This window comes from Suricata suricatta, chromosome 16 (assembly GCF_006229205.1).
Source record: "Suricata suricatta isolate VVHF042 chromosome 16, meerkat_22Aug2017_6uvM2_HiC, whole genome shotgun sequence".
NCBI lineage: Eukaryota > Metazoa > Chordata > Mammalia > Carnivora > Herpestidae > Suricata > Suricata suricatta.
Genome location: NC_043715.1, coordinates 615421 through 636753, shown reverse-complemented (window position 1 = coordinate 636753; position 21333 = coordinate 615421). Strand labels below are relative to the sequence as shown.

General features: G+C 61.6%; 1 protein-coding gene across 11 annotated transcripts in view; it reads right to left on the bottom strand.

The window, feature by feature from the left end:
- Positions 1 to 21333, bottom strand: part of ANKRD11 (ankyrin repeat domain 11) — a 161319-nt gene that overhangs the window by 12478 nt on the left and 127508 nt on the right. For 4 of the 11 annotated variants that reach the window (XM_029926072.1, XM_029926077.1, XM_029926075.1 and 1 more), the window contains exons 3-7: positions 16327 to 16473; positions 10866 to 11004; positions 2124 to 2294; positions 1806 to 2009; positions 728 to 870 (exon numbers count right to left, since the gene is read on the bottom strand). In XM_029926072.1, coding sequence (XP_029781932.1) covers positions 728 to 870; positions 1806 to 2009; positions 2124 to 2294; positions 10866 to 11004; positions 16327 to 16413 — 744 coding nt within the window. In that variant the 5' untranslated portion in view covers positions 16414 to 16473. Of the gene's footprint in view, positions 1 to 727; positions 884 to 1805; positions 2010 to 2123; positions 2295 to 2752; positions 2850 to 10865; positions 11005 to 16326; positions 16474 to 21333 lie in introns of those variants that run through there. The other 7 variants (XM_029926076.1, XM_029926083.1, XM_029926079.1 and 4 more) reach the window with 5 other exon arrangements.

The following is a 21333-nucleotide window of genomic DNA, read 5'->3' as shown; positions in this document are numbered from 1 at the left end:
CCCCTCCCCAGGTACTTTTAGTACTTTTCTAGCATTTCCCCTGAAAGGACCCTTAAAAAAAAAAAAAAAAAACCCCACGAAGCCTTTATCCTACCTAAGGACATAACCAAGAGCCCTAACATCCGGGCCCGTCCAGTCGCCGTGGGCGTCTTTTCATTCCTGCCCTCCCCCCCACCGTAGTGACCCATCATTGCCACAGTCTGGGCGCCAGTTCCCTGGCACCTGCCCACGGCCGCCGGGAGCATCCGAGGTGCGATCCGGGCCACAGGCACAGTCCTCACCAGGCCCGCTGTCCTGGGCGCAGCGTCTCTGGCCAGGGCCTCTTCACGAAGGTCTGGCAACGCCCAAAGCAGGAGCCCTGCCGTTTCCGCGTCTCCTGCTTCAGATGGAGGCAGCCATTTCCCCGAGGGGCCGAGCCCTCCAGGGGAGACCCTGCACTCGGGTGCTCACTGCGCGTGGACTGGTTACAAGGGTCCTCCCATGTCCTGGCTACCCCCTTCTCAGTGTTCCATCCACAGTAAATACCACAGGAACAGGACAGGCCCAGAAGCGGCCCCCGAACGCACCTCACCCTCCGCAGGAGCGATCGCCCTCCTACTAAGACCCGGCCACACTGGCATGGCCAGCACTGGGCCCTGTCACAGGGAGAAAGGGGCCACCTGGGTGCTGACCCAGGATGAGCGAGCTGGGCTGGCCAGAGAGGACGGCCCTGGGGGCAGGGGCCCACCTTGTAGTGCCCGTTGTTGGCAGCGTCGTGCAGGGGCGTGTCGTCATCCAGGCCCTTGGTGTTCACCTCTGCACCCGCGGCCAGCAGCTGCTTGGCGACGTCGTAGTAGCCCCGGTTACACGCCTCGTGCAGCGCCGTCCAGCCTGGAAACAGACACTTAGGACCTGTGTTATTTAATCCTCAAGAACGCTGCTCCCGACCCCAGGCGGCACCCTGTGCGGCTTTCCAGGGGCACCTCATCTGCAGCTTGCTAACCTTCCAGATTAACCGTCTACAGGGCGTAATCTGGGGCAGAGGACTTGTCATGGGTGGTGGTCTCAACCCAACGAACCTGGCCACACGCACAGAGCGCGCAGGGGGAGAGGCAGAGAGGGCTGCGGGGGGTGTGGCAGGGCTGGGGTTTGGAAACTCGCCCGCTGTGCAGCACACCGCTGAGGCCACGCAGGGAGGCCTCCACCACAGCCCTGACCGTCCACCAGGTGGCATGGCCTCAAATGTCAGTGTGCACACCGGGCCGCCCCTGTGGACAGAAATTCCAGTGCTTTGAAAAATACCGATTTAGGAAAATTGTTTTTTAAAAACAAGTGCTAACGTAGGTTTGGGTCAGAAGCCCCACCGCCTAGGGCAGGGGGAGAGTCTGCCCCCTCCCGCACTCAGGACCCATGGCTGTGATCGCGAGGGGCGGGTGGGACTCTGCCGCGGCCACGGGGCCCTCAGAGCAAACAAAGCCTGGCCACTTTCGGCCAAGGAGGAACGCCCACTTCCCTTCGGGGAGACGGGTCCTCTCTGGGGGGTGCGGCCCCCAGACTGACAGGCGAACACACCTGAACACACCGGGGGTGTGACTGCTCTTCCACAGAACTGGGGTCTACACAGCACAGCAGGCTGCCAGCTACACACTCCCCAGTTCTCTCAAAAATAGTAAGAAATAAGAAGTTCTCCCCGAACACCAATTCCTCCTCCTCGGCAGGAACAGCACCCGACCCGGTCTGAGCGCAAGGTCCGCCCCCACCCCAGGTCCGGGGCGCGGACCCCCCGGGGCACGTGGGGTGGGGCTGAGGGGCGCCCGCCCGCTCACCCGCGAAGTCCTTGACATTGACGTCGGCGCCCTCGCCGATGAGCTCCTTGATGCGCCGGGCGTCCCCGCGGATGGCCGCGCGGTGCAGCCGCGTCTCCCCCCGCTCGTTGCGCTTGTTCACCTTGTCTTTGGTTTTCGAGGCAGAGTTGGGCGTCCCCTTCTGACACACTGTGGACTGGGAGGGGTGCTTTGGTGTCGTGTCTACTGCAGGCCAAGGAGAGGACGGGCGGGGCGTCACTGGGCGTGCCCCGGGACCCGGGCGCTGCCGCGGGGGGGGGGGGGGGGGGGGGGGGGGGGGGGGGCTGGGCGCGCGCTCACCTGGGCTGTTGGCGGACTCCTCGGCCGTCATCTGCATGAGGAGCGCCACCTGCTGGCGCTCGGAGAGGGGGTAGCCGGCCCGGATCCCAGACAGCCCCATGCCGAACAGCAGCCCGGCCTTCCGGGTGACGGGCTCCTTCTTAATCCTCTTCCGCTCAGGACCCTGCTTCTCTGTGAGGCGTGGAGGAGACAGGGGGACAGTTCATGCCCCGCGGCCCTCGGAACCCGCGGCCTCACCTGGCATCGCGGAGCCCCCGCCTCCCGCCTCACAGCTCACGGGGAAAGGGCAGGAACAGAGGTGGCAGCACCGAGCCGCCCATCATCACCTCCGGCGGCAACAGAGACAAGTCCGACACCGTGTCATCAGCCAGTGAAGCCAGCCCCGCCTCGGCCCCCACCGGCCAGTCGCTCCTCTCCGGGGCCTCCCCAGACCGGCCCCCACGCCAGGCGGCGGGTGGGGCGGCCCGGCACCGGGGTCCTGACTCACGCAGGACAGGTCTCCATCTATTAAATGCATGTGTCCACACTCGATTCCTCCTTCCCCGTCCCGCCTCCAAACAGTGCAGATAGAAATGGCAAACAGTTTAGAAATACATAAATAGATCAAGGCCGACTTGTCAGTACTGTACCTTTCTTCTTGCTTCTAGGGACCTCCATCTCATGCCGTGGCCCTTCGAGGAGCGACCCAGCCTTGCAGTACCACGACATGGACTGAGCTGGAGGCATCTAAAGGCATCAACACAGAGCACTAACCAGACACGAGGGAACAGCTCAGCCGTTCCGCCTCCGCCTCCTCGGAACGCACACATCCTCCACTTGTCTGACCCATTACAGAGCTCCCTGCCGGCCCTGAGCACAAACACACCGTGTGGTTTCTTTCTGGAAAAGGCAGGAGGAAGGGACAGAAAACACCCCCCCCACCCCCCGACTCCATGAACCAAGAGCCAAAGCTCGCTTTCCTCCTGCACCCTCGTGCCCCTCCTTCTGGGGACTCCGGGACCCACCAGGCGCCTGGAGCCCTCCCGGCACTGCCCTGTGCGTGCCGGGTGGGGCCCTGGTGTGGGGGCCGGGCTGTCTGGGGGCGTTCTAGGTCACGGCACAAACTGCAGCCAGGGAAGGAGGGTCACCGTGGGAGACTCGGGGCCCTGAGGCCGGTCTCTGGGTTGTGGCGGGGGGTGGGGCCTCCTGCTCCCCACTCTGCGCATGCGAGAGGCCCCTCCAGGCTTGCTGGCTGGCTCAGGTCTGCCCCAGGGAGGTGGGTGCTGCCTGAGAGAGGCGGACAGGGCAGGCTCCCGTGCGCCCGGCCTGCCCGGCTCCAGGACGACATCCCCGGCCCCACAGATGTGTCGTTTTCCATTTTCTGAGGAAGAGTTTTCTGTGAGCTACTTCCTTAGAGATGCTCCCATCGGCCCTTTCAGAAACCACAGCTGTGACTTGCCGTGACACACGTTCTCAGGCGCCCCGGCACCCATTAGCCTCAACCAGCCCATCAGGCACAGGCCCAAGAAAGCAAGTAAGTTCCAGAACGCTCCTCATCAGTGACCAAGGACCCCCGCTTATCCACCCTGTCCCCTGTTCCACCTACAAGCTGGCAGAGGCAGGGGTGAGGCACGACCCAGCAGCAGCCCTGCCCGGTGGCCCCACGAGATCCCAAGAAGTTAAGCCACACTTTCACAGTCACTCGGGCCCACAGAGCCTGAATCAGGGCGTCTGGTTTAAAAGTTCTCACATGGCTGAGTGCCCCTCTAACCCATCTCTCCCCTCCCCTCCAGTGACTGCCCTGCCCTGCCCCAGTCCCCTGCACGTCCCCATGGACGAACAAGGACAGAAACAAGGCCTGCGCCTCCAGGCCAACCTCACTCTATGCTGAGAACAGGGGTGAAACTTTCAGGTGCCCGCCAGCTCTGTGTTTTCAACAGGGGGCCCTGGTGCCAGGGCAGTAGGAGGAAGGCATGTGCACCCCGCCCTGCCTGGCAGTCTGGACCCAGTTCCTCCCCAGTCCCTCAGGGCCCCTGCACCTCCCCTGGGGCAATGGAGACAGCCCACCGGAGGAGGGAGACAGCTTCGGGGCCGGCCCAGGGCCGTGCATCCTCAGGACAGACGCCCCCATGACTCTGAGGTGGCAGAGTGGCAGGGCACAAGTGACTCCCCAGAGATTGGGGGCGGGGGGTATGGAAGCAAGAGAGGGCCTTCCTGGGAGCAGCGGCTGAAAACCGCCCAGGGCCTCACAGAACGTGTCCCCCGCTGCGGAGGGGACATGCCAGCACCACACCGGCCCGTGGTCTCAGGAGGAGACAGTGCGTAGGGAGGCCCCAGGCCCCACTGGGCCCCCCTTCCCTCTGTGGCCAGGAGCTCAGGACGAGGCTGGACGACGCTCAGGGATGCAGAAGGTACTGCCGCCCCTCTCTGGGAGGGGCCTTCTACGGCCCACCTGCCCACACAGGTCTCCTGGGGTGTGAACAGGACATGTTCCGAGTCTCCCCACAGGAAAAAACCCCAAGTATAATCACATCTTTTAAGATGCCCTTTTCTTCACCAGCACCTGCACCTCCCAGGACCCATGGGGCCTGAGTCCAGCCAGGCTGTGTGTGGCCTCGGGTGCAGGGAGCCCAGGGACATGAACTCAAGTGTCTCCTGCCCCTCTTCCCAGCTGCTGCTCTGCCTGGGACGGGTGTCCACAACTAGGGGGGGTGCTGCACAGCCTACTTTTGCACCCCTGGCCCCAGCTGGGGGCCCCTACTTGCCAGAAAAGGAGCTGTGACCTTTCAGAACTCAGGACAGCCTGCCAGCCGCTCTGGCATCCTGCTAGTCTTTGTTTCTAATCTTCAGCCAGAAACAAAGTTTGTTTCTAATCTTCAGCCAGAAACAAAGCAGAACACGCGGGAACTCCCGGCAGCCTGTGCCAGGCTACAGAGCACGGGCAGCCTGGACATGCCCCCGGGGGCTCTGCAGCCCAGGAAGGCGGCCCACCGCCACCATCGCCTCCAGTGACCCCAGCTGTGGTCCCGACACTCCCGCTGGGCAGGTGGGAGATGCTGTTTCGGAGAGCCTGGACAGTCCCTGTGCATCACTGTCGTCGGGAAAACGCGGATATGATACCACCTGGGATTTCTATGGTGTGAACACTGTGGTCTGTGCCGGCGGTGCCACACTGTGTCATCGCAGCCCCCCAGTCGGTGGACGCAGAGGTCCCCACTCTCCGCAGCCCATTCCACCAACCCACGCCTTCCGGAACACACTCCCTCCACACCCCACTGCAGCTGGTGGGCTGGAGCTCGGCCTTTCGGGGGGAGGCGGGGAGGCTGTAGAGACCCCGGTTCTCAGACTCCACTACTTCCTGCCCCTGGGTCCCCCTCCCCGGCAGGGGTCACCGCAGGGGGTCTGGCACAGGAAGCTGCATGCGCCCGCCGGCAGGTTCCAGTGCCTGGCAGCTTCCCTCACTGGAACCAGGCGGCCTGCCTCTGCTACCTGGTCGGCATGTGCTGAGGTGCACACGCGCCCCGATGCCCAAGGACTCCATCTGACGAAGGCAAGTCTGCTGCTTCTCTATGTCCCGAACCTCTTTCCTCTTTCCTCTTCCTCTCTCCGTACCTCAGCGCCAGCAGTTTCCTTGCTCATATAACTTCCAAGCCATGAATTATTTCTCATGTCACATCTAACGTAATTTTCATTTCCGGGTATTCCATTTTGTACTTTCAAAGCTCTACATGGTATTTTCCGCCAGTGCCTTGTTCCTTGCTCATGCTTTCGATTTCTCCTTTCTTGCACTCTACTGATCCACGCTTCGTAGCCGGTCATCCCCACACAAGGTGCCCGGGGCTGGTTCCCTCTCAGGATGGCGCTCTTCCTCGTGCTACGTGGTTCTGACCCGGCACTAGTGTCTGTCTGAACACTGGGGGCCGGGACACCACACGGAAGCCCACGTCTCTGGAGGGGACTGGCTTTGGCTCTGGTCTGGGACTGGCCGGCGCTCGTTTCCGGGGACAGCTCTCAAAGCCCCTTGCCCCATGTGGACGCCAGCTGGAGGAGACAGAGGGCTTTGGCTCAGGGACAGTGCCTTCCAGCCTGAGGTGTCCCTAATGTGGCTCTCAGGGGCCTGCCCACTGTGGCCCCAAGGGCCCTGCGGCCGACTCCCACTGTCCCCAGCCCCCAGCGCCCTGGAGCACTCACAACCTCCGACTTCTGGGCTGTTCGAGAAGAGGGCTTGTTCAGGAGACAGTCCAGCACACTGGCCCAAAGGGAAGCCTCTAACCTGCCTCCCACCATAAAACCATCCAATGTCAACACTGCTTGGACCCCACTCCACAGGAGGGCACCTGGGGGGGAGCTCCGGGAAAGCCGCCGGCAGGCAGGGTGCTAGGGCACTGGGGGCACCCGCACCGACAGCTGGCCCGATACCGGTGCTAACAGGCCTGGAAGGAGCTGCCTTCTGCCGGGGCAGCACCCACCTGGAGAAGCCCCCGCGTCAGGCCCCGAGCCGCGTGGGCATGTCTCTGTCCAGCCTCACACTCACGTTCCCCAAGTGCTGCGAGACCAGGACCCAGGGGTCCCCCCAGACCTGCACGGGGGCTCTGCAATTAGGCCTCGCCTTTCCTTCCGTTCTCCTGGTTTGTATCCACTTCTTTATTAGCACCACTGGTCACTAAGCCCAAGGGGACCTTCAGCAAGCCCCTGGCATCTCCGGTCTTGGTCTCCTGTATCCAAAAAGGGAGGGGCTGGGGCCTGGCTCTGATGTCTGCTTCTGCGGTGCAGGTGGGGTGCTCCCAGGTCACAGGCGGGGTGCCCTCTGCTTGAAGGGGATCACAGTCCCCATCCACGGATGCTTGGAAATTCAGTGAGGGCTGTCACAGCCGTGAGGAGGATGCCAGGGTGTGAGGAAGTGATCCTGGCACATACGCCCCCCACACCACCACCTGACAACCACTGACCCCTTTCACGGCACCAAAGCATGGTGAGAACTTTCAAAACTAAAGTGAAATAAATGACAATCCACACTTGTGCCGCCGTGTGAACCGTGCCCTCTGTCCTATTGGCCCTGGGCCTGTGTGCACCGGCCTCCGGCCACCCCTCAGCCCCTGCCCCGGCCCCCGGGAGCTCCACTGGGTGGGGTGGTCCCATCGCAACCCAGGCTCCTCCCAAAGAGGAGTCTGGACTGCAGCCAGCTCCCCTGGACTGCGCCCTGCCCGTCATCGACCATGGTCCTGGGAATCCTCCCTGGGAGTCCCAGAGCCAGGGAGGCCGTGAGGGCCCGGCTCACCTACGCTGTGTGGACAGCAGGGTCCCGCAGATTCCCACCTATTCTGCAAATGCAGGACGTCAGGCATTTTAAGTATAGCCTTCCTTGGGCAGTCCACACTCCCCTTTGCACAGGAAGAAACTGCTCAAGTTTAGGGAGGGAAACGATGGAGCCACAGTGTCACTGCGGTGGCACATGCCCTCCCCAGCCAGAGGCCCCCCCAGAGCTCACCCCTGACCACAGGCAGTGCCTGGAGAGCGAGTGAGCGAGCGGAGAAGCCCTCACGGTCCCGTATGTGCCGCCTCCGGTGCACCACAGGACACGGTGTGGAGACCCCAGGACCCCTGCAGACGCCAACAGTGCAGCCAGAGGCCCTCCCCAAACAGGGCCAGTCCCCGGGGAAAAGTCGCAACGGCTATCCTGTCCAATCGATACGTGAGTGTCCCCGGACCCCAAGCACGGAGCGCACGCGTAGCTCACACGTCAGCACTGCTGAATAAACACCCAGACATTGGACACAACAGTGTTTTTCACAAGACAGACGAAAACCAGGAAAACGTTAATTGTTCAGTGCTCCGAAGGAGACATTCAGGCACAGAGAAGAGGGCCGTGCTCTGAAGGGGTGGGGTCCGTGTGGCCCCTGGGGGGCTCCAGGAAGGCTTACGGTCACAGTAAGAGATGGAAATCTGCAAGAGGGCAGTAGGCTTCTGGAGAAATCTGAAGAGGGTGGCGGGCAAGTACACCAACCTGAACGTTTGCTTACAGATTTTTTTTTAAGTTGACGGGAAACTTAATCATATACGAAGTAGACAGATCAGTGTAATCTGAAGCAAGTGCAGACATGGTAGAATTCCATCACAAACACAGGAAGTGGTGAGGGCTGGGCACGAAGGCCTCAGGCCACCTGCCCGGGAGAGGCCACCACCTCCTTCCTCAGCGGTGACGGGAGGAGCAGGCTCGGAGCTTCTTTTTCCTAGAAGACGCTAGGCCCGCTCTGGGTGAGCACACGCGGCCTGCCCTCTGCTGCCCAGGCAGACCTGGTTCTGGAAAGACGGCTGTCCAGGGAGCCTGTGGGCAATGGCCTGGCTCGGCTCGGTTCGGGTGCCGAGTGCGTCCAGCTTCCAGCACGGACGAGCTGCACTGACTGTTCTTGGCAGGCCGCCCCCAGGCCTAAGCACTGTGAGGGTCCTCCCCTGGGGGGCTGAGGACACGGGACAGTGCTCTCCAGCGGCTTCGTGGTCCCTGGGAGGAGGCTCATCAGCCTCTTCTTAGAGGAAGGCACAGCTGAGCAAACTATTTGTCGCTCAGAACCCCAAGTTCTGGAGCCTTTGGCCACGTTCCTCTCTCAATGAGTGCAGGGCCGCATCTTCCCAGCAGAGGGCGCTGGAGGAACAGGGCAGGAGCAGGGCTGGGCAGGATGGGACACAAGGGACCCTGAGCAGACTGGGCCTGGCCCCAGCCTCACTCAGCAGAGTTCACCTCTCCACTCTGTCCCTGCATGGCGTCTGCGCCCCCCCCCCCCCAACTCCATGGGGCGGCACCCGGCTCTGGCACTCTGCCCGCCAGAGGTGGAGACAGCCTCCCCGGCGGCCGGCTCCCCAGTGCCATGCGTGACAGGACACACACAGATTCGAGTGTGGAATTTCAGGTTCCTGACACAAGCCCTGCCTGACGCACCCACGGGAGCATCCTCTTACTGGGAAATCTAGCTTTGTCATCCTAACAAAGCAGATGCAGACGATGTAAAATCGGCCCCCAAAATGATCACAAAATGAGGGCAAATACTGTATTTCACATGTATTTAGATTTCTGTAACACAGTCCTTAGCTAGAAAATCCTGTTTCCAAAACGGTCTTCCCTTTTTCTTTACGTAGCAGGAACTCCCTCCCTGCCTTTACCTGGACCCAAAACTCAGAGAAAATGCAGGCACTCCCTGCACGCCCCAGAGGGCCCAGCGGGGCTCAGCCTCTCGATGAAACGCTAGCCAGCAACAGATGCATCCAGAAGGCCTGCTGGCAGCCCAAGAAGCCGAGAAGCCAGCATCACGATCACGTGGGGGCTGTGAAGAAACCCACCGGCGCAGAGCAGAGCGGGCAGCCGTGCGCCCACCCAGCGTGTTCTCCCGGGAAGCAAGCCTCACACGGTCTCCCAGACTCACGGCGAGGTTGCGGGGGCGTTTACAGACCATCCCAGAGGCCGGACACCAATCACACCCTCACCGTCCAGACAGCTCGTGACCAAATAGCACCACCAGGTCCCCAAAACCAAGACGCGTCGGCACCGAGAACACGAGAGAGGATCTGCGTGCTGCTCTGACAGCCCTGCCTTCCTCTGGACCGAGAGCCTGAGCTGCAGAGATGTCCATGTGCCCCTCTGTCCTGGCGGGAGCCCAGGGCATCCACGTGCATCCACAGGCCTCGCCCTGTCCCTGCTGGGCCGGCCCGGCCACAGGAGCCGGAGGCCATGTCGAACCCCCGGGAAGGATCCCTGGGAGCTCAGAACCTTCCCAGTATCCCAGAGGCAAAGCCAAGCCCACTTCTCTGGCTTATAAATGACTGGACGTGTGCTCGGGGAGCACCTGCACAGGACGGCGGGGGGAAGCACCTGTGACCTCGCGAGTCAAAGCCATGGCACAGACGCACATTTCCAGGCTGTTCCCTCTCCCGTTTCTCCCCACTTTCTAGCCTGCTGATCCTGCTCAGGACCTGTCACTTTCCCGCTACCTGCCCCAGACCGTCACACACAGGAAGCCCCCTCCACCCCGCTTCCGCGTCCTATGGCTGGACCTACCCCAGGTCCCACGGCCCTCTGGGTGTTGTGCGCCCTCCTCACCCCTGCCTGTTTCTGGTTCACAGGCAGAGGCCAGCAGGTGGGGAGGCCCAAGTACGAAGGTCAAGAGGCAGGGGGAGCCCGGGCTGGCAGGAGAAAGGGTAGGCCCATGAGCAGCTTAAGATGGTGTCAGCTTTAAAGTGCATGTGCCCAGTGTTATTCACCCCCCACACACACATAGACACGCGTGCACGCCTGCGTGCAGACACGCACACAGCCTGCCCCGAGCCTGGTCCCGCTCAGTGCCCCCTCTGGCTTCCATTTCCGACAACTGGGTTTAACATTTGTGCTTCCGGGGCCCCAAGGGAAACCACACTACGCCTCTAACACGGGACTTTCAGGGGCCTGAGAACCTCAGGGGAGAGGAGTCCACGCTCAGGGCCACCGCTGGGCACATGCCGGGGGGTGTTCCTGCCTGGCACTCCCGGGGGTGTCCCTGTGTGGGGACCTTTCCTATTGGCACCGAGTCACCTGGACATCAAGAGCAGAGATGTCCTTACAGCTCACTCCAGACCCCACCCCAGCCCGGCTCCCTGGAGAGTCCTGGGGCGAATCCAAGAGGCGCAGAGAGGCCGGGGGCCCCTGTCCTGGGGGCCGCCTGAGGGAGGGGCGGCACGGACTCTGTGTGGACGGGAAGAGCCCGGCGGTGCTCAGCAGGGCATGCGGGAGGCCCGTACCTGTGTCCGAGTCCTTCTGCTCTCCATGGGCCCCCACAGTGAAGGGCAGCCTCCGCTTGCTCGCTCGCTCCCTCACCTCCTTCCCTCCATCGCCGCGGTCCAGCTTTGGGGTCTTGGTCAGAGAAACTTTATCTTTATCCTGGAGAAGAAAGGGACACCTTCAGAAGGCGTCATGCCCACATCACGTTTTCAGAGTCCTCCCGTCGACTACGATTTCCGTTCCCGTGCCCAGGAAAGCAAGTCTCGTGTTTGGACAACTGGCAGCACCTCCCGCTGGCGGGGCTCACATGAGCACATGGCCGCCTCCACCTTCCGCAGCCCCGGCAGCCCCTTCTCCTGCTGACCCGGGGCGGAGAGACGAGCGGTCTTCCTCCGACGCGGCCCCAGGGACGGATCCAGGGAGGACAACAAGGACTGGCCTTGAGAAGGAAGCGCTGGCAGCAGCGGCCTGTGTTCCACTCTGGACTCCTCCACCCGGGGGCCTCCCGAGACACTGCACTCCTCCCTTCCCGGACGGGGCCTGCTGCGACACCCACCGTGGGGTGGTTCTCGGGGACAGATGCTGCGGGTCAAACCTACTTCCTATTCTGGTCTCAGGGTGGTTTTCCTGCAGGGCGAGGATCACAAAGCGGGCCGGCCCAGGCGAGGCAGCACTGCGCCTGCCCCCGGGCCGCCATCCGCAGAACGACAGGCGGCTCCCTCTCGGGACAAGCAGCGCAGCCGCCCGCCAAATAAGAGTGTGGGAGCCAAGTGGAAGGTGGTGGGTGCCCTGGGGGCAGGGCTGGGGCGGCCCCATCCCCAAGTGCAGGTGGAGGTGGGGCGGCTGACCAGGCGCCCCCCCCCCCCCCCCCCCCCCCCCGCACCGAGTCCCTTGCTGGCTGCAGTAGCTGCCCGCCTGGACCCCGGGAGCCCTGGCGCCGACACCGTCCGGGTGGGGGTGGCCGGGTGGAGCCCTCCACGCGCTGCCTGCAGCACCACCACCAGCCTCCCTGCCTTGTCCACAGTAGAGCGAGAGGCTCCGAGGGGCCGCACCTGCTCCCTTCCCCCAGGGAACCTGTTAGCAAACGAGGTCTGGCCCCAGCCATGCGCCCATGCCACCCCCACCCCTACAGCCGCACGGGGCCACCGACCACGGTCCCTGCGGCCCATGCAGCCAGCCGGGGCCTCTACCAACCAAGGCACTGAACCAGAGACCCTCCCTTGATCAGGGAGATCTCTGCCAGAACACACTGCCAGCTGTGAGGGCATGTGGAGTGCAGAGCAGGGCCCGAAGCAGGGGTGAGGAAGGGGTCCTGGGAGATGGGGCTGCACAGGCGTGCCCCCCATGGCCTGCACCCTGCCGCACCCAGCACTGATAGAGCACCTGCCAGCAAGCCCCCACACTGAGCCCTCCTGGCGAGTCTGAGCTACAGGTGGATCGGGTCCACGAGCATCTAAGAGACGATATATATATAACAGCCACCACAAAACATTCAGGAATGCAAGAAATTTCAAAAATCAGCATAACTTAGGGTGCCTGAGTCAGTCGAGCATCGGACTCTTGGTTTTGGCTCAGGTCATGATCCCAGGGTCGTGGGGTCCAGCCCGTGTCGGGCTCCGTGCTGACAATGAGGGGCCTGTAGGACATCATTCTCCGTCTCCCTCTCTTTCCCTCTGCCCTTCCCCTGCTTGCCATGCACGCACACTCACTTCTCTCAAAATAAATACACTTCAAAAGAAATCAACGTAAGTAAAGTTTAGAAAATCACATGTTCACCCCACCAGCTGCAACAAACACCCCCCGTGATAAAGTTCAGCACTGACCCTGACAAGAGCTCTCGACGCGGGGCGCGAGGTCCCCAGCACGTGGTGGCCAACAAGGGGTGTCTCCTCTAGGAGGGAGACGCAAGGATCACCACAGCTACTGAAGAACAAAACTGTTTTTAAATGAGCAAAAGCTCTGAATATGCACTTTGCCAAGGAAAATATCCACAGATAATGCAGATTAAAACCAGGAGAGACCAACACCCCCACCGGAGCGGCTAAAGCGAGAGGCTGAGTCTGGTCTTGGGTCTCAACTCAGGTCATGATCTCACGGTTCGTGGGTTCAAGCCTCCCGTCAGGCTCTGTGCTGACAGCTCAGAGCCTGCTGGGGATTCTCTCCCCCTCGCCGTCTGCCCCTCCCCTGCTCGAGCTCACTCTCAAATTGAATCAACTGAAAACAGTGAAATGGGAGGCTGACAGCATCAAATGTTGACAAAACTACGGGCAGAGCTGGCCGGCGGGACCTCACATATCGTCCTGGCTCCGGGGCCCTGCGCTCAGGAGCAGCACTCCTGCCCGGACGACAGAAACAGAACCTCACAACTGCCCTTCAAGAGGCAAATGGATACATCAAGCCCAGCCCAGGTACAAATGGAAAGTTCCAGTGTCAGAAAGGCACTGGCACACATCGCCTCCCGGAGTGGCTCCTGGGAGCGCACAGGGCACCCCTGTGCTCAGTAGCCAAATCCAGACAGTCTCCTCGGCCATCAGATTTGGCTCAACCCCTACCCCCCACCTCCCTTCAACCCCTTCCCCTCACTTCCCTTCAGCAACAGCAACGTATGATAGGCATGAAAATCAAACCATTCAAACTAATAAGTGAATTAAGAGCTGCTGGATACAGAAAAGTAGTTGATTTTATAGACAATAAACAATTAGAAAATGGTGTTAAAATATCACTTAGGACATCAAATACTCAGGAATAAATCTAACAAAAGATGTTTAAGCCCTCCCAACTCTAACATGTCACTGAGAGAAAATAAAGACTTCCAAAAATAGAGGAATCCCCACGTTCGCAGGTCAGAAAACGCAAAAACTTCGTACGGCAGCTCTCCGCGAACTCATCTCTACGTTCAAAGAGATCGGTCAAACACCAGCAGGCTTTCTTTGGGAATCCATTGGCTTATTCCAAAATGTATGTGGAAATGCAAAGGGTCAAAATTAGCAAAGACAATTCTGGAGAACGACAAAGCGGGGCAGATCGAACCGGAGACAAGCGGACTAGGGAACGCCAGTCACGACGACGGGGCCAGGGTCCGGGCAGAGGCTGGACCCACCTTACTGGGGACAGAGGCGGGAGAGGGACACTTTTAAGTACGTGATGGTGACCGCGTGAACACCCACAGGGAGGAAAAGCCGGATCCCACGTGAGCCGCAGCCTGAAGGGACAGGAGAGTGTCGCCCCGAGACCACAGATGAGTCGGCAGGACGCCACCCCGCCCCCGGGGACTGCAGGTGAGCCCAACTGGCCATGGGACAGGGACAGGGACCGCCTCAACTTACCCAGGCTCCGGGGGCGAGAACTGGGGCCATCACCTCGACGAACCACTGACCCGTGTCTACCAGCGTGCGTGGCACGAATGTTCCCCGCGGCCGCGTACCGGTGACCGGCCCGTCCCTCTTACCAACCCCAGCGAGGGAGAGCCCCCCACGGTGACAGACGGCCGTCGGAGGCTGCCCAGGGCGGAGGCTGCACGGTCTCATCTGGGTGGGGGTGCAGCCCAGGTTCTAAAGAACGGACTGTAAGACACGGCACCTCACTAGAAAAGCCCACAGGCCTGGTGTCCCAGAGCCTCTCCTCACTAGCTGTGCAGGGAGAGCCAGCAGGCGCCACGGAACAGAGTGGGCCCAGGCTCCCCCCAAGCGACCCCGCGGCTCTGGCGAGGCTCTCGGGGCTGCAGCAGAGCGCTCCCTCCCCTTCGCTGGGCTTCCCTCGCTAGCGAAACTGGGATCGGCACAGGAGCCGAGAGAGTGGTGATCTTGGCTGGTATGGAGTAAAAAAAACCAAAGAGAGCCGAACTCCTGTGGCTAACGCATCGGCACCACCCCCGCGGACCACAGAGGCTGTGTGGGGCCAGGGAGCGTCCTCAAGGGGAGAAAGCGCCTCGCGGCAGCTCACGGCAGGGCCCGTGGGGAGGGTGGCCAGGAGTGCGCAAGCCCCACGCAGCTGCCCCGCCAAGGCAGGTGCTGGGCCCTGGACGCCTTTTCTGCTGCCCACCTTGGTTGGCAAGTCCTGGGCTGGCCACGCATGCGGTGAAGCACTGGGCCGGCGGGCACACTGTCAGAGGCTGCTGGTGCCCACCTGGGGGGGGGGGGGAGCCAGCGCGGGAAGGGCTGCGTGGGGTTTCTCCTTTGTCCTGTGACCACACACAGACCTGGGGACCATGACTGCCAAGGATGGTCTGGTCGTTTGGGGTGAAAGTGTCCCGGAGTGGGAGTCAGCAAGCCCCCCCGGGGCACATCTGTCCCGAATGGCCCCAGCTCCGCAGGGACACACCTGCACATGTCCATCACGAGCTGCTCCCAGACCCTCCACAGGCCTTCCAGGCCTTCTCCCCTCCAAGCTCAGGCCAAGCTCAGGCCTCAGCCTGCCCGCAGCTCCTTGTGGTTGCTCCTGCCCAATACTGCACTGGGTGATGGGGGGCAAGGCAAGTGGGGACAATGTGTGGCCACGAATGCCCAGACCCCAGAGCCTCAGAGGCCTGGTCACTCTGACGGGCACCGAAGCACGCTCAAGTTCACAACCTGATACATTTCTCCTAAAACAGATGAAGTGCACAGCTCTGCTCACTCACTTCCTCACACGGAAAACATGCTTACCTCGTACCGACCCCACCCAACCAGGCACCGCTGGGGACAGTAGGTGCGCCGACAAGAAAGTCCCGTTCAGACCCGGGTGCTGGGACAGACGGGGCAGGGTGGCAGCCTGAAAGACCAGCACCGGGGATGAGTCACACAGGCCACAGTACAGATGGCCTGCCACATGGGCATCAAGGGAGACACGGACGCATCAAGATCGAAGATGAGGGCAGTGCCACCCCACGGGCAAGTCCGTGCGGCCCTCCTCTCCCCTGCAGCAGCACAAGCCGCCCTTAGTACTGCTCTGCCTGCAGACGTGCTCACGGTCACAAGCAGAGCACACAGCAGGGCCCGCACCTGCTTCTGTCTGACTCCAAGTCCACACCCGTTAGCGGCACCCAGGCTGCAGGACAGGGGCACGTGGAGCCCAGAGTTGACAGCACTCTTCTAAGACAGGGATCTAGGGTCACACTGCCTTTCCCTGTTGACACGGAGAACGAGCCAAAGTACAAGTGTGTGCCCCACAGTGTCTCTGCTTGGGACCAGGCAAACACGGCTAAATGACAGGTCCGGGTCTCAGTGAGGCCAGGACAGACCTCTGTGGCCCTGAGAGCCAGAAAATGAGGCCAAAGCGACATTACCTCAGCCATGTGTACATAAACATAAAATTTAAAGCTTAACTTTGGTCCCCAATCAACGAGCACATCCTTAAGATAAAGGTTCTCTTTGGAAAGAGCAGACCGTCCTTGTTTCACCATGGCTGCAGACGGAAAAGGGACAGCCAGCCAGACAGCCAGCCGGAGCAGGCAAGTGCCCAGTGATGGGGCGCCAGCGAGGAGGAGGGCGGCTCACACGTTACCTTTTTCCCCGTTTGCTTCTCCACCATGTCGCTGCTGAGGGAGAAGTCTTCGTGCTGTGGTGTTCTAGAACACCCACCCTTGGGCATCGTTCTTCTCCCTCACCCGATCTTCATTTAGACTGCCATCGCTTCGTCATCGACCGTCTGCTTCGAGAGAGAGAACACAGAGGGTCAGTCAGGCCTCATGCAGACCAGGCCTAGGCGATCTCAAATCCGTGCCCCCGGAGGGGCTGAACGTCCGCCGCTGCGCCGATGGGGCTGTGCTCCACGCTGGGACAGGTGACTAGGCGGGGACCTCAGGGCTCACAACCCAGGTGGCGGGGCTGTGCTCCATGATGTAGAGCCCCGCCCTGTTCTTCTGGGGGCCCTGCACCTGCCCGCGGGCAGGCTCACATGCCAGGCGCAGCGCATCACACCCACCGCCCTCTAAGTCACAGTCTCGACCCCACCCGCGCTCTGGGAAGGCAGACCCCCCTTCCCGCACAGCCCCTGACAGAAAGTCGGGATGAGAATTCTTTTGCTTTTCAGAAAGCACCACACAGACCCAATTCTCCAACTTTTCCCAAGTAAAAGGAGCAGAAGGCAGTGTCATGTGACGCCTCTGAGGGAGGCCTCGTGGCTCCCCAGATGCCCGGATCTGTGCCCCTTGAGCCAGCCCCTGCATTTCCCAGGACACACGCTGTGTTAGGCATGGTTCTTATTTTCTGTATTTTGATGTTCTGACCCGTTAAAACAACAGCAGCAGCCAGCCTTGTTACGTGGGGAGAGACCATCCCTTCTATAGCGACAGCGAGCCTGCCGCCCGGCAGCCAGGGCCCAGCCCACCGCAGCAGTCAGACAAGCCAGCCCTAAGCTGTCCGCCGTGTCCGCCCGCTTCTCCTGCAGAACCCCCGGCCCAGGCTCTGGCAAAGGCCGCCCCCTTGCTCCTGTCTTCTGCCTCCTGGCCATCCTGGTCCCCGCCCCGGTGCCCTGGTGGCCCTGTGTGGACTCCCTCTGGTACCCGAGAGTACAAGCAACTTCCTCTCAGTGTCTGCCCGCGGCCGGATGGCTGATCAGACCACGGGCTCTCCCGTCCCTCCGCGCCTCCTGTTTGCAGCCTGCACCAAGTCTGTCTTCCCAAAAGCCAACGCCTTCCTTTTTATACTTTTGACATTTTCATCATCAGAATTAGAAAACATTTCATTATTATTTTCTTAAGTTTACTTATTTGAGAGAGACAGAGACAGCGTGAGCAGGGGAGGAGCAGAGAGAGAATCCCAGAGATTGCAGACTGTCAGCGCAGAGCCCAACCAGACCATGACCTGAGCCAATACCGAGTCTGATGCTCAACCGACTGAGCCACCAGGTGCCCCAAGAAGACATTTTAAACAAACTATGTGCATGTTTTATCTCCTCTTTCCTCAGTGACCCACCTCTGTGCGTTGCCATTTTGGAGGAGCATTGTCTGTAACTAACTCACCTGGAATTAATGGCCTTGATTCCGTATGAAGTGTGGCTTTGAAATGCAATCCGTGAGCGGCAGCCGCGGACCCCGGTGTGCCCTGCTCCCTGCGCTGAGGCCGAGCCTGCCCGCCCCAGCGTCTTCCGGAGAGCCCCCTGCTTCCCTGAGTTAACTGCTAAAATCTCAGACAGTGTCCTCTTGGCACCTGTCTGACCTAAGACATTGGGGTGTATCTGGGGAAGAGGGAGAAGGCGGACCATCTGCATTCCCGGCCTGACGCTCACTCCCCCCTCACGCAGAGCAGGCTGAGAGGGGTTTCCGACCACAGGGTCCAGTGGCTGGAGCCACAAACGGCACTTTCCATCTCTGCATGAAGCTACGAATCCGATACCCCTCTCCAGAGCCCCCGCACAAAGCCGAGCACCTCAGCCTGGAGCAGCCTCTCAGAGCCAGACTCAGAGCCGGCCGCGGAGCTCACAATGTTTCTGGAGAAATTTAAAGACTGCACACAAATTACCTTTCTAGAAACTCCTGCCTGCCTGCTCTCACGAGGGGAAATCGAGCACAGCCGTCACGGCGTGTCCAACCGCCCTGCTCTTGGGTATGAAGCATGAGTCGATGGAGACTGTGTTGGGGCATGCCTGGGCCAGCAAGCGGCCACGGCACAGACCCCACGGTGTCTGAACCCCGATCTCAGTCCACCCCACGCCGTCCACCCCAGGAGATGGGCGCGGGTGCCACTTCATTCTCTGAACAAGGGACTTCACTGTGTCCCAGGACCGGCTCGGTTAGGCGGTCTCTCTATTCACTGTGGAGTTTCAAGGCCCCTGCACGGAAAGGCCTGCCCCTCCTTCCACTCGCCCTCCCTGGGAATGCGGGCACAACAGCCGCAGAGCGGCACGGAGGGAATGAGTGCGGTTCCAGGACACCGTCCCAACCCCCAAGCCTAATGACCCTTCCAAACGGCCACAGAAGCCACAAGGCGAGAGGAAGGAGTGAAGCCGTGAGCTCGCTCATCCAGGGTTAGAGAGCCTTGGGGTGCTGCGCTGGCTGGGCCCAGTTCTGAGGCTGGGAAAGAGCTCCGCCTCGGACTGGACAAGCTGAGCCAGAGTGCCACCTGCAGGGCTTCCCCGGGGGCCCTCCAGGGCACACCCGGCGGCTCAGGACGTCCGCGCACACCGCCAAGCACCACGCCAAGGCTGCCTGTTCCGGTTCTCGCCGTCAGCACTGGCGCGAAGGCCTGGGGTGGGGCGTGGGGGGCCGCTGTGAATGAAAGTCCAGCGGAGAAAAGCGGGAGCTGGAGTGGAGCGGCCCCTCCCCGGCCGGGCCGCTGCTGGGGGACGAGGGAACCTTCTGCCCTCCGGCTGGGGTGACAAAGCCCGCGCCCTGGCCTCCTGTCGGGCCTGCTGGCCAGCACTGGGTAGGAGAGGCCCCCGCTCGTCCCCCAACTCCACTGTAAATGAGACTTCCCTTTATTAATTTTCACATTTCATTTTGTGAGCATCCAGCTAATTCCATGCAATCTGTCACAGAGTGACTGTGGGCCCAAACCTCACCAAGATGGCCCAAGGGACACTTCATGCCAGCCGCTGGCCTCAATTTCCCCTGAAGGCCGCTGTCCTGAGGGCACCACCTACCTCTACCCCAAAGGCTGGGACCACCACCCCCAGCTGGTGGGTTAGAGTGTGTTCTTTCCCCTAAGACTGCGTGCACGAGGACAGCCAAGGCCACGCCAGCCACCTTGCTGCCGCGGTTACAACCCCCTCAATACTCAGAGCTTGACAGGAGCAGGAGGACCTGCACGATGGCCCATGTCCTCAGGGCCCGGAAGCCCAGCACACCAGACTCATTTCTTTAGGGGACGTCGTGGGTTCATAAGGGCTGTCAGCTCCAGGGCTCAGATTTGCCACCAACGCATTCTGGCTAATTTTCTGGGAGAGCTGGACCCATGTGGAACCCGGCGAGCCAAGGGGACCCGAGTCCCCTGTTATTTCAGTGACAAGGCAGCTGATCTCAAACACACCTTTGTCTTCTTCCATCTACCTGGCCTTCCCAGTCCTCCCCCAGGCTGTCTGGTCCCTGCGTCCGTCGGCGTCCCCCTTGACCTTGGGAAATGGCCACACCAGCAAAGGGAAGGACACAGACGAAGACAGACCAGACCGAAGCAACTCTGGTCACCAGCCACGACTTCGGAGCCAGGCACAGTCACACGCCAGCTCAGCTCGCCACTCCCTCCGTGGGTCCACTCTGAGGGGAGGGGCTGCCGGGATGCCACAGGCCTCCCTGGTCACTGCCGGGCACGCACTGCTCAACCCAAGGAGAGGCCGGTCCCTCACCCCCACCCCAACAGAGCCGTCACGGTGGGCACAATCTTTGTTGGGGCAGGAATCTTCCCTGCTAACAAGTTACAGAGCGACCTCAACCAGGGCTCTGGGGCCTTCTAACCCAACAATCCAGTGGGTGGCCATCAAGTCTCAGACCCTGGAGGCAACCTGGCCGTCCCCACTCAGACATGCTGTAAGTGCCAGTGTCAGAAGATGCCTGCTCTGAACACAGGGACGCTCCACTCCCCTTAGAACCAGGCACCCCACAGCACTCTGGGGCCCACACGGACTGGACGCTCGGCACCCATCAGCGGCACGTCGGGAGATGGCGGGTCTGAGGCCTGGCTCCTGCACGCGACGGGCTGGTGGCTGCGGCCGTCTCCCTGCCCTGGCTTCGCAGGCTGCGGGGGTCCAGAGGCCACTCAGGAAAGCACTCGAGGGCTTCTGGAACTGGGCGAGTCCTCTGAAGAGACCCCGGCCACTTCCCTGAAACAGAGGCACCGTGCCCACGCCACTGGCTCCAGGAGTTTGCCAGTGACCTTGCGGCTGTGGGTCCGAGCCCGGACAGAGCGCGGGCAGGGCCTCTCCCCTGCTTGCCTGGGGACCCTGCACCTCGGGTTTGGAGAGACAGGCCATTCAAAGGGGGTGGCAGGGCAGATATGACAAGAGCCCTCCAAACAAGGACAGCGACGAGGTGTATGCCCTCCCAAAGGTGCTCCCAGCGCAGTTGGAGCCGGAGCCCCGCCCCGCAGCCAGCCCCGGCCGCCGTGTGAGGGGCACACACGCAGGGCTGGTGTCCCTTCGCAGAGCAGGCTCTGCTGCAATCCCTCTACCCGGGCAGGACACATGACGCATGGGACAGAGGCTCCAGCCGAGACATTGCTGCAATGCCTTGAGTTTAGCCAAAATCCAAGGATCTAACCCGATCTCTCCTCTTCAAGTGACAAGCTGACAGCAGGAGCTGTGGAAAACTGGCTTTGTGCAGATCAGAGCTGGAAGGCCAGGGGATGAGACCACAGCCCAGGAAAGCTGGCACACGCAGTGGACGCAGGTGACACGTGCCAGCAACCAGGAAAGGCCCACCAGCCCACACCTGAGCGGCCACCCTGGAAGGATGGACGCAGCCGGGGAGTGTGCCCAAGGCGAGCAAGCGGACGGGGGGGGGGGGGGGGGGGGGGGGGGGGGGGGGGGGGGGGGGGGGGGGGGGGGGGGGGGGGGGGGGGGGGGGGGGGGGGGGGGGGG